At 33.7% G+C, this 12938-nt stretch overlaps 1 protein-coding gene and 1 long non-coding RNA gene across 2 annotated transcripts; both read left to right on the top strand.

The window, feature by feature from the left end:
* Positions 1 to 375: 375 nt before the first annotated feature.
* Positions 376 to 5584, top strand: LOC138320637 (uncharacterized). Its single transcript, XR_011208224.1, has 2 exons — positions 376 to 1522; positions 1573 to 5584. It is a non-coding gene; the product is annotated as an uncharacterized lncRNA (long non-coding RNA).
* A 2894-nt stretch (positions 5585 to 8478) lies between these two features.
* LOC138320638 (uncharacterized) lies at positions 8479 to 11542 on the top strand. The gene has a single exon (XM_069263760.1). It carries the CDS (start codon positions 8810 to 8812, stop codon positions 9938 to 9940), a length of 1131 nt encoding a protein of 376 aa, XP_069119861.1. The 5' UTR covers positions 8479 to 8809; the 3' UTR covers positions 9941 to 11542.
* The last annotated feature ends 1396 nt before the right edge of the window (positions 11543 to 12938 follow it).

Raw genomic sequence — 12938 nt, forward strand, 5'->3', positions numbered from 1 at the left:
GCATTCCTTTGCATCAGTAGATATTAATATATATATATATATAAGTAAAAAAGAGCCATGTCCATGTGATGGTTTCCATATACATAAAAAGAAAACACAACTATAAAACAGTTTTTTCCTCCCTAGCGCTTTCTCGGCTCATGCCGGTCTTCAGGGGTTTGAATTCTTTTATTTGTAAAACATGACGTCATAGTACAATGACGTCATAGTAAGATTACGTCATGACATGGTACATAAAGATATTGTGAATGGTTCTGGAAGAAACTAACAAAAACATGAGGACAAAATAAAAACTAATATGAAGTTCCTTTGTCCCGTTCTGAATTTAACACAGGGTTTCATATATAAGTTGAATGAAATTACATTTCTTTATTTTCTCTTTTTAAAAGATCTGAATTAGACATTTGATATATTGGTGAAATAAAAAAGTTATCATTAGCACACATATGACAATGTTCGTTTACTGTTAAATATCTGAGATGGTCTGTTTTGGTTTGTTGTCTGTGTAATGTTACTCTCTTTCTCAATTCCATTCCTGTCTGACCAATATAAAAATCTGAGCTTTTGCTACAAATAAGTGCGTAGTAAGTAAGTAAATATATATGTATATGTCATTAGTTACAGATACTGTTCTCTGTTTGCTATAGTTACAAATGCTGTATTCATATTGTAATTTGATACTTTAGTTTAAAGATTCTAAAACGTTGTGGGTACTGTTGATTAGTCCTACCTTCCAATGATTGTAATGTCATCTTTTGATATGAATTTAGTGACGTCATATAATAAACAAAAAGTTGGATGGTAATTTTACTTTACCCACATCAAATCAGGATCTTGAAAAACAATCATATATTGGTTGTGTGTGCATCAAGTTTAAATTATTGATGTCTTATTCAAACTGGCTACAAATGTTCTATGTTATAAAAAATGCATGTGTATGGTATGTGCATGCCATTTACATTTAATTGGTTACAGAAGTTGTATAATTGGTAATTGACATCCTATTTAAATTAATAACAGATATATGATGTGTGTTAGATTAGTATAGATGCTGTGATGGTCAAGGCCTAATTACAAGGTGGTCTAATATTTTACCACTTATCCTTGACCTCTGTGTTGCAAGGTAGAAACCTGTGAATGACATGTACATGTACTGACTGTGGTTTGGTGGATTGTTTCTAGCAACCCTGACTTTTCTCCACCTTTTTAACCTGACACATCCTTAAATGATCCCAGCTGTTTAATGGTTGCTGATGTTCTGTATTAATTTGTTGCTGACGTTCTGTATTAATTTGTTACTGATGTTCTGTATTTGATTGGTTAATGACGCTCTGTGTTTGATTGGTAAATGACGTTTAGTATATGATTGGTTACTGACGTTCTGTGTTTTATTGATTACTGACGTTTTGTGTTTGATTGGTTACTGATGTTCTGTGTTTGATTTGTTACTGATGACGTTTTGTGTTTGATTGGTTATTGACATCCTGTGTTTGATTGGTTACTGACATTCTGTGTTTGATTGGTTACTGACATTTTGTGTTTGATTGGTTTCTGACGTTCTGTGTTTGATAGGTTACTGATGTTCTGTGTTTGATAGGTTACTGACGTTGTGTGTTTGATTGGTTACTGACATTTTGTGTTTGATTGGTTACTGATGTTCTGTGTTAATTTGTTAGTTGTTACTGACGTTCTGTGTTTGATAGGTTACTGACGTTTTGTGTTTGATTGGTTCTGACGTTCTGTGTTTGATAGGTTACTGACGTTTTGTGTTTGATTGGTTCTGACGTTCTGTGTTTGATAGGTTACTGACGTTTTGTGTTTGATTGGTTTCTGACGTTCTGTGTTTGATAGCTTACTGATGTTCTGTGTTTGATAGGTTACTGACGTTGTGTGTTTGATTGGTTCTGACGTTCTGTGTTTGATAGGTTACTGACGTTCTGTGTTTGATAGCTTACTGATGTTCTGTGTTTGATAGGTTACTGACGTTGTGTGTTTGATTGGTTCTGACGTTCTGTGTTTGATAGGTTACTGAAATTCTGTGTTTGATTGGTTACTGACGTTCTGTGTTGGATTGGGTACCGACGTTCTGTGTTTGATTGGTTACTGACGTTTTGTGTTTGATTGGTTACTGACGTTTTGTGTTTGATTGGTTACTGATGTTCTGTGTTTGATTGGTTACTGATGTTCTGTGTTTGATTTGTAACTGAGTGACGTTCTGTGTTTGATTTGTTACTGACGTTCTGTGTTAATTTGATACTGATGACGTTTTGTGTTTGATTGATTATTGACATCCTGTGTTTGATTGGTTACTGACATTCTGTGTTTGATTGGTTACTGACATTTTGTGTTTGATTGGTTGCTGACATTCTGTGTTTGATTGGTTACTGACATTCTGTGTTTGATTGGTTACTGATATTTTGTGTTTGATTGGTTACTGATGTTCTGTGTTTGATTTGTTACTGACGTTCTGTGTTTGATTTGATACTGATGACGTTTTGTGTTTGATTGGTTATTGACATCCTGTGTTTGATTGGTTACTGACATTCTGTGTTTGATTGGTTACTGACATTTTGTGTTTGATTGGTTACTAATGTTCTGTGTTAATTTGTTACTGATGTTCTGTATTTGATAGGTTACTGACGTTTTGTGTTTGATTGGTTTCTGATGTTCTGTGTTTGATTGGTTACTGACGTTCTGTGTTTGATTGGTTTTAAATACTGACGTTCTGTGTTTGATTGGTTACTGGCATTCTGTGTTTGATTTGTTACTGATGTTTTGTGTTTAGTTGGTTACTGATGTTCTGTGTATTATTGGCTAGAGATGTTTTGATTGGTTACTGAAGTCTGTGTACAATTGGATTTTAGGTCACCTGAGACAAAGTCTCAAGTGACCTTTTCTAATCGTCTTTTGTCCGTCGCGCCCGTCCTATGTCCGTAAACAATTTCTCAAAAAGTAATGAAGGGATCTTTCTCAAATTTCATATACAGGTTCCCCTAGGACTCTAGTTGTGCATATTGCATTTTGGGACCGATCGGTCAACAAGATGGCCGACAGGCGGCCATCTTGGATTTTGATAGGTAAAGTTTGTTACCGCCATTTCTCAAAAAGTAATGAAGGGATCTTTCTCAAAATTTCATATGTAGGTTCCCCTAGGACCCTAGTTGTGCATATTGCATTTTGGGACCGATCGGTCAACAAGATGGCCGACAGGCGGCCATCTTGGATTTTGATTGTTAAAGTTTGTTACCGCTATTTCTCAAAAAGTGCTAAAGGGATCTTTCTCAAATTTCATACACAGGTTCCCCTAGGACTCTAGTTGTGCATGTTGTATTTTGGGACCGATCGGTAAACAAGATGACCAACCGACGGCCATTTTGGATTTTGATAGCTGAAGTTTGTTATCGCTATTTCTCAGAAAGTACTGAAGGGATCTTTCTCAAATTCCATGCATAGTTTCCCCTTGTACCCTAGTTTTGCATAGTACCTGCATAGGACTGATCCATAATGCCTTTTGGGACTGATCAGTAAACAAGATGGCCAACCGGCCGCCATCTTAGATTTCATTGTTGAAGTTTGTTACCACTTTTTCTTAGAAAGTACTATATATAGCGATCTGTCTCAAATTTTATATGCAGTGAGTTTGAAAAAGTTAGAAAAGCAAGGAAAAGATCCCTCTTTCCATTGTCAGACATAGATCATTCTTTGGTGGGCGCCAAGATCCCTCTGGGATCTCTTGTTTTGTAATAGGAAATGAGTCAAGTATTGTCAGAATTATCAGTATAAGATGGCCATTGAATCTGTTTTTCAAATTTTCCATGACTGACCCCCAGGGGCCTTAGGGCGGGGTCAAATGAGGTCAAATACGCTAAAACTTCAAAAATCTTCCTCTGAAGTTCTGGAAAAGGTAGAATCATATACTCTTCATAGATGGAAAGATCGTAAGGTCTTTTACAAAATATGTGAATTATATGACCCTGGGGTCTCACATTTCCCCCCTGGGGGCAGAGGGGTTGCCATGGGGCCAAAAGGGACAAATAGGCTAAAACTTTAAAAATCTTCTTTTAAATTCTGGAAATGGTAGAATCAAATACTCTTTATAGATGGAAAGGTCTTAAGGTGTTTTATGAAGTGTGAACTATATGACCCTGGGGTCTCACGTTTCCCCTTGGGGAGGGGGTCAAGTTTACTTTAGTTTATGTATAAAAAACACATTTATGAACATTATTTGCTCAATTTTCATAGGAAATGAGTCAAACAATATAAGAATTATTAGCCTGATATATAGTATTTTAACATCCATATTAGTCCTCGTTGACCTCCTTGGGGACTAGAGGGGCGGGCCCAAGCAGAGTCAAAATGACTTAAAATTTCAAAAAATCTTCCGAGTTCACAGGTTTGATGGAAGCAAATACTCTTCATAATTTAAAAAGTTAAATTTATTAAATTACTGACCGACTTCAAGGGCCAGTATATTAGTGTTTTCATGTCTTTGTTTCATTCTATATCCGAACTCAGGTGACCGTTAAGGCCCATGGGCTTCTTGTTTATATTCTGTTCAGCTGGGTTGATACGTTTTATTCTGAAATCTACCACATTACTTCTGTGGATGTAATTTGGCTTTTTTTTAGAATAAGGGAGCAATATGAGTATCCTATACACTATATCATGTACCCCACCATTATTGACTTCAGTCATGATTTCTATGTTTTAGTAGAGTGAATTAATGCACCAATTTCAGAGTTTAATTAAACATTCAGGTTTTGGTTGTGATATCTTTTACAACATTTGTTATAAAATGTACAAATGTTCATACCTTAAACATTTTATAGTCTACAGTTAGCTATCATTTGAAAGTTCCTTTTCAACTCAACTTCGTTATGAAACGGTTAGACTACACATTGATTGGTTACAGACGTTGTGTGTTTGATTGGTAAGGCTACACATTGATTGACTTTGCTACAATCGAATATAAATCCTAGGTTGAACCATTTCTATAAAGGTTTGTATCTTTTTGTTGGACATGATAAATTCACTGCGAGAGGAGTTGCCAACGGAATCTAGTCAACATGTCAGCACTTGTGTTCAACAGATCAGGATACAAGATAAAATACTATCATGAAAATGCCGTAAACTTTTAGAACTTGCTAGTTAAATTCTTGTATTTCGTTTTCTGTGTACATACTGTTTGACCAGGAAAAACATGTGGACACTGCAGGTCTGAGGTGCCTTTTGTATTTTACAGAATTTTCATGTCCTTTTGTTGTACTAGAATTTTCTTCATTAGATAACAATGCATGCTATATGTTATTTATTATGTATACTCAATACCGTCTGAAATTAAATTACTTGACTGTGAGGAGGTTTAAGTTGAATTTTTAGTAAAGATTTGAATCCTTAGTGACTTAACAATCAGCTGATTGATCCAGCCTAATTGTATTGTAATATTTGATATTTAATTAGCAATCAAATGTACTTTTAATGTAAATGTATCGGTGATATACTCAGGTGATATTTTGAGTACTCTAAACATTTATCTTTATCCTATATACACCACTTAAAAATAATAAATTCAATCCATAATAGTTATATGAGTCTTTCTTTTATATGTATATAAAAAATACTGTTTATTTAATTGAATAACATATCACATATAGTTACATGAAGACTTATTGCTCATAGTGGAATGCAACTGTAAATGATAAGGGGAGAGTACAGTCACTAAATGCCAAGTCCTCATCATTCAAGGTTGATAGTCCATTTCTAATATTAGCTATCGACAGAACTTAATATTGAAAGATTTAAGCTCCTGTGACTTTGAACAAAGGTCAAGGTTGTTTATGTGAGCAAACTTTTTTAGCTCTTCATCCCAGCTAGCTACAGCCACATTATCACGTCCCCAGGCTGCTAGGTTGTTTCTGACAAGAAATTCTCAAACAATTTTAGCCTTTTTCACTGCCATGGCTTTGAATGACAAGGTTGTTTATAAGAACAAACTTGGTAGCTCTTCATTGCAGCAAACTAAAGTCACAATATCAGGTCTACAGCTATTTTTCTGTTGTTACACTGAATGAAGGTCAAAGGTATTCTGTTTAAATTTTTAGAACAAATTAATTGGTTTGCCCTTCATCCCAGCATGCCATGGGCCTTATATCAGGTCTTTGAGAAGTTGTTAAAAAGGGAAGATTTGATGTCAAATGGACGGATTTCTTATCACGGCATGAGATCACATAGTCTTTCAGCAGGTGACCAAAAACAGAAGTTATAACAAAAATGAAGATTCTATTTCATTTTATTATATACTTATACACTATACATCAAATATCACAGTTGTCAATGATAGGGTGAATGGCCTACATTTACATTTTCATGATTCTCAAAAGACACATAATTAGCCAGCTTCCTGCTGTTCCTCTGGACCCAGTTAGGGCATATCTTATCCTCATACCATATCTTCTGTTAGTACTTTACATGACTATTTTCTAATAGGGAATTTGAGCAAATGCATGAAAGCAATTTGGTAGTGCAAATTTTCAACTTGTTTGTGTTGTAAATCGAAACCATGGATAATGTGCAAAATTGAAATGGAGAATTATTTGTGAAATTATCAGCAAACAGATGTAGCTTACCTATCGTATTCACAAAAATTTAACCTATATAAAAATAACCATGTAAACAGTATGTATATCAATTCTACCGTGCAGATATATATAGTATATATGTATACAGTGTATCGCTCTTATTATGCTTACAACATATCAGTCACTTAAGCTCCAACACGGCAGGGAACTGCTCTAAATTTCAAATTAACCATAGTTCCTGCTGCTTACTTAGCACATGATCTGCCGTGATGAACCTAATCATTAATACATGTAGTACATGGTATACATATCACACCAATCTACACTTACTAACTATACCATCTTAATTCTTATCCAACAACAAACATCTGTGACTTAGTGATCACAAACAATTTCACCTCGTCTACGAAAATCACAAATAGTTCATCCCTCATAGGTGATAATACAGATAGATTTTGAAATTAACATACTTTACATATTAAATGAAGATATTTTATCACTCTGGAATATTCCTTTCAATGAAAGAGATTGAAGCTAAAACTGAAAGTAAAATGCAGCAAACAAACCCAAAATTTACACAAAAATCACAAATGAAATTAAGATAAATATAGACATATAAATTAATTGTTACTCTGTCTCAGCGATTTGTCATCACCTTGTCCTGATTTCACTGGAAAGTATCACTTGTATTACTATTAGTAATATTCTTAGTAAACAAACAACAGTTATGTAAATACTTCCTGGTAAACAATTACCAGTAACGTAGATACTTCCTGACTACCTTTTACAATGTACAATTTACAAGTTTTCAATTATGAGTCACATGCTAATTTATAGTGTTAAAACTATTTTTGAAATTAAAGCCAAACTGGAAATCAGATTGATAAAAACCATGAAAAATGAATCAATACAGTATTCACAAAAAGTTATCTACAATGTAGGTTGTATAAGGTCACAAAAATAAGAATTCTGTGTCGTGAATAGTGAAATCAGAAAGTCAATCAAACACAATAGGCTCTCATGGCCTGTACCATTGATGAGGTTAGGAGAGCATATCTAGTAGTATCTAGGCTTATTTATACTGTTAGGGAAAATTCAAGAATACAAATGCAATAATTTAAGAGTACATATGTTAGTTTACAAAAAATTCTATCACTAACTGTTGTTTTATTATGGTGTCTATGATCAATTTTGAATTTACAGTTGTTTAGGGCAAATATTGATTTTTTTTAGAAAATTCCCATCCCTACATTTAAGCCCATGACATGCTTTTTTCCCAGATTTCAATTTGAAAAAGTATGTGTTATAAGATTATACCTATAGCATGTTTTTAAAATGGTTTAAAAAGTGTGGATAAAATCAGTAACGTGCAAAATATATTTCGAGCAAACCCAATATCCTTAATTTTTATCCTGACCAAAATAAGATTTTGTTTTGCTTTTAAATCAATTTGTAGTAAAAATGATGAGTAAATATCAAAATAAAATAAAGAAGGAAGTATCTTTATTAACAAAAATAATTTAAAAAAATGAGAAATATGTTCAAAAAGGGACACAAGGGGTCCTCTTGCCAGGTACTCAAAGTATTTTCAGAAAAAAATATATTTTAGGCCCTTAATTATTAAATGTCTTTACAAAGCATACAAAATAGATAAAAAGTTCATAAAAATATTTTATGTAACACTTTAACACTGCAAAATTTGAAAAAAAAATTGATGCTTTGGTGGATTTTGCTACCCGACATTTAGTCACAAACTTGAAAAAAAGGTTGCCATTTTTGGTTGGGAAGGGGATCCTATATTGGCCTTATGATATAGGCCCTGTATTGGCCTTTGTATAAATGTGCATTTCTTGGTTGTCTGTCTTTGTATATTACAAATGCATTATTTACAAATACAGAATAGCACTTGATTGTCTCCATTGTCACTACCTAACATGTTATATGTTTCAGATTATCGACTCTCCACAGTTGGGGTATAACCATGTTGAATGCCAGTCCTATGCCATCTTTCTACCATCTTTAAAATCAGGGAATCATCTGAGAATTAGGCATGATTAGACCGGGGATTGATTAGAAAGAATCAGTTTGGACAGTTTAGCGACAAGTCTGGTTTAGGTATATCGTAACTTCTGTAAAGGGATCTCATTCAGTGTTTACTTTGAAATCCGTGAAGTTCAACTTATGAAGTTTTTATTTGTGTATTAATTACACCAATATCTGTGATTTTCAACATGGAGATTGAATTAGATTCTGTGGGATCTGGTGATCAGATGGTAGCTGACATTGAAGATGTCGCCCTGGAGGACGAGTTGGAATATAGTCGTGCGATGTACCTGGAGGAGATTGTAGAAACGTCGGAGTACAGTCGCCATATAAATGAAGAGGAAGAGGTTAAGCCATTTGATTATGATACAATGGGTGTCATTGAGGAGATTGAAATCCCTCCACATGAATATAGTAAGACTATGTATGAGGAAACACAAACAGAACCATGGCCGTTTACTGGAGCAATGGAAGAGATCACAACTCACGAACCTTACGAATATGAAAAAGCTATAGAGGACAAGATACAGACTATCAATTTCGATTACTCAAAACCAATGTATTATGAAGAGCAATCAAACGTGACTGAACACAGTCGTGGTATGAATTTAGTCACGGACGTACAGCCATTTGAGTATAACAATGAACTATATCATGATTCAGAGGTTGAAAATTTTGAATACAGTCAAACTATGTACAAGGAAACAGAAGTGAAGACAATCGAGTATGAAAATGGGATGCTTGAGGAGAGTACAACTGAAAAGAGGGATTATAGTAAAAGTATGGATGATCGCGGCATCAGTGACGTGAGCGAGTACCGCAGAGGATTCCGTGACCTCAAACAGACTACTGTGACTGAGTACACAAGGGGGATGTATGATGAAGGCGAGAGTAATGTACACGAATACGAGTCCGGCATGCGTATCGTGTCTAAGGAAGAACCAAAGGAATATAGCAAAGGCATGGAAAAGATTGAAGCTCCTGAAATCAGGGAATACAGTAATGGAATGGATGAAGAAACTGACATACCATTACATGAACATACGCGAGGGGTCAAAGTCGTGACTAAAAGTGACTCGCCAATTCTACACAGTCGTTTTGTGTATCAGAAGTCAGATGGGCAAGCATTCAAACACAGCTACACCTTATTCGAAAAATCAAAGGGTGAACGGATAAAACACAGTTTAGGTATCAAGATAAAGACTGAGGAACCACCCTTTGAATATTCAAGGGCAGTTTGGGAGTTATTAGATACCGAGCCTCTCACTCACGACATGCCGCTCAGTAATATTGCTGGTTATGAAGAATCTAATAACTAAATTGGTAGCTATGCTAGTTTTATTATAGTTTGTAAGTCAACTAGACTGTGTGATTGATTTACCTTGGTGTAATTGCACTCAATACCATTTTATCAATAAAAAGTAAATATGTTCTAGTTTGTAATTTAGGTAGATTGCATTGAATGACTAGTTGAGTGGCAATGATTGCATATTTGTATAGATGTATGTTCAATATCTACATAATTAAGGGCCTTATGACTATAAACTTACACTTTTCAACTTATTTCTAGTTTTTACCTGATATTTAAAGGTAACTAATTATATAATGATGAGTATTATCTATTTCTTATATTTGTACTTTGATATCATGTACATGTAGTTTCTTTTATATTTCAACACTGTTATGTTAATGTAGTATTGTAAAAGCATTTTTTCTGTCTTTTTAACAAGTTAATTTTACTATATATAACTACCTGGTACTAAAACTTTTTATTGTATCGTATTACCATGCTGTATCTTAAATGATTGAAGTTCAAAATCAGAAGGCAGTGCAATTTATAAAAATGTGTTTCATTGAATTATATATTTACAAAAGTGTATGTAATTAGAATATAATTTATAGCATAATTTTATTATACCAGGATAATTAAGCTAGGTATTAGCTTAGATATGTTACATGTTTTGCTCAAATTGAAATCAGAATAGTTAGAGGATTAGGTATGTTCTGATAGCTTTAATCCCACCTATAAATAAGATCATTCACAGTGCCAGTATCCTCCTTAATTACTCCTTCATCAGTTTAATTTATCCTTATATATTGCTATCTGCAGACCATCCTATTGTTGTAGAGTTATTTCCCTTTGTATCACTCAGTATACAGCCGTCATCAGACCCACAGTTGATCACAGAGCTATGTGATCAGCCGTGGCCCATGCATATCCAATAATGAGCTACAGCTCATTACCAGATTATCAATACTGATGACTTGTGTTCTATATACATTGTATACATGTATACACATTTCCCAAGTTAAAATAGTATAAAATACAAATCGTATTTGACTAAGTTTCTTTGCATTTGTTAGTTAATGTTGGCATTAGATACACAGATTATACTTGTTTCAAATGTTTTGTTTTGTTGGACAACATTTACTTTTGAAATTCTATTTGATGATACAATCTATTTATTCTTTAATTACTTATGCTACATATCAATTAGTTTAGATGTTTTTTTGTTTAGCTGACTACCTACACTACATCTTACCATATTTATATGGGCACTTGAATAATTAATAAATTATAAGAACACTATGTGTTTCAATGATTTCAGGTAAGGTGCTAATAATTAATTTGTTGCAGACGTTGTTGTCCATTTCTTTGTTGAATTGATTACAGATATCGTTCTGTATTCTATATGTTGAAATTGAAGTGTTTAATTGGTTACAGACATTATTCTATGTTTCAGTGATAATATCTGTGTTTCATTGGTTACAGACATTATTTTATGTTTCAGTGATAATGTCTGTGTTTCATTGGTTACAGACATTGTTCTGTGTTTCATTGGTTACAGACATTGTTCTGTGTTTCATTGGTTACAGACATTGTTCTGTGTTTCATTGGTTACAGACATTGTTCTGTGTTTCATTGGTTACAGACATTGTTCTGTGTTTCATTGGTTACAGACATTGTTCTGTGTTTCATTGGTTACAGACATTGTTTGTGTTTCATTGGTTACAGACATTGTTCTGTGTTTCATTGGTTACAGACATTGTTCTGTGTTTCATTGGTTACAGACATTGTTCTGTGTTTCATTGGTTACAGACATTGTTCTGTGTTTCATTGGTTACAGACATTGTTCTGTGTTTCATTGGTTACAGACATTGTTCTGTGTTTCATTGGTTACAGACATTGTTCTGTGTTTCATTGGTTACAGACATTGTTCTGTGTTTCATTGGTTACAGACATTGTTCTGTGTTTCATTGGTTACAGACATTGTTCTGTGTTTCATTGGTTACAGACATTGTTCTGTGTTTCATTGGTTACAGACATTGTTCTGTGTTTCATTGGTTACAGACATTGTTCTGTGTTTCATTGGTTACAGACATTGTTCTGTGTTTCATTGGTTACAGACATTGTTCTGTGTTTCATTGGTTACAGACATTGTTCTGTGATTCATTGGTTACAGACATTGTTCTGTGTTTCATTGGTTACAGACATTGTTCTGTGTTTCATTGGTTACAGACATTGTTCATTGTTCTGTGTTTCATTGGTTACAGACATTGTTCTGTGTTTCATTGGTTACAGACATTTGTTCTGTTCAGACTTGTTCTTGGTTACAGACATTTTCTGTGTTTCATTGGTTACAGACATTGTTCTGTGTTTCATTGGTTACAGACATTGTTCTGTGTTTCATTGGTTACAGACATTGTTCTGTGTTCATTAGTTACAGTCATTGTTCTGTGTTTCATTAGTTACAGACATTGTTCTGTGTTTCATTGGTTACAGACATTGTTCTTCTGTGTTACAATTGTTCTGTTTGACATTGTTACAGACATTTTTTCTGTGTCATTCTGTGGCTACATAAGATATTGTCCTAAATTTAATTGGTTGGAAAAGTTATAAGCATTACAGCATTAACTGGTTGCAGTTACAGACATTATCCTTGTTATATTGGTACAGATATTGTTCTGTATGTATTACAGACAGTTCTGTATGTGATTAGTTTCAGATATTGTTTTGTATGTATTAGCTACAGATATTGTTCTGTATGTAATTAGTTACAGATATTGTTCTGTATGTAATTAGTTACAGATATTGTTCTGTATGTATTAGTTACAGATATTGTTTGTATGTGATTAGTAACAGATAGTGTTCTGTATGTAATTAGTTACATATACTGTTCTGTATGTAATTAGTTACAGATATTGTTCTGTAAGTAATTAGTTACAGATATTGTTCTTTATATGATTAGTTACAGATATTGCTCTGTATGTAATAAGTTACAGATATTGTTCTGTATGTAATTAGTTACAGATATT

This window comes from Argopecten irradians, chromosome 4 (genome assembly GCF_041381155.1).
Source record: "Argopecten irradians isolate NY chromosome 4, Ai_NY, whole genome shotgun sequence".
In the NCBI taxonomy this organism is placed as follows: Eukaryota; Metazoa; Mollusca; class Bivalvia; order Pectinida; family Pectinidae; genus Argopecten; species Argopecten irradians.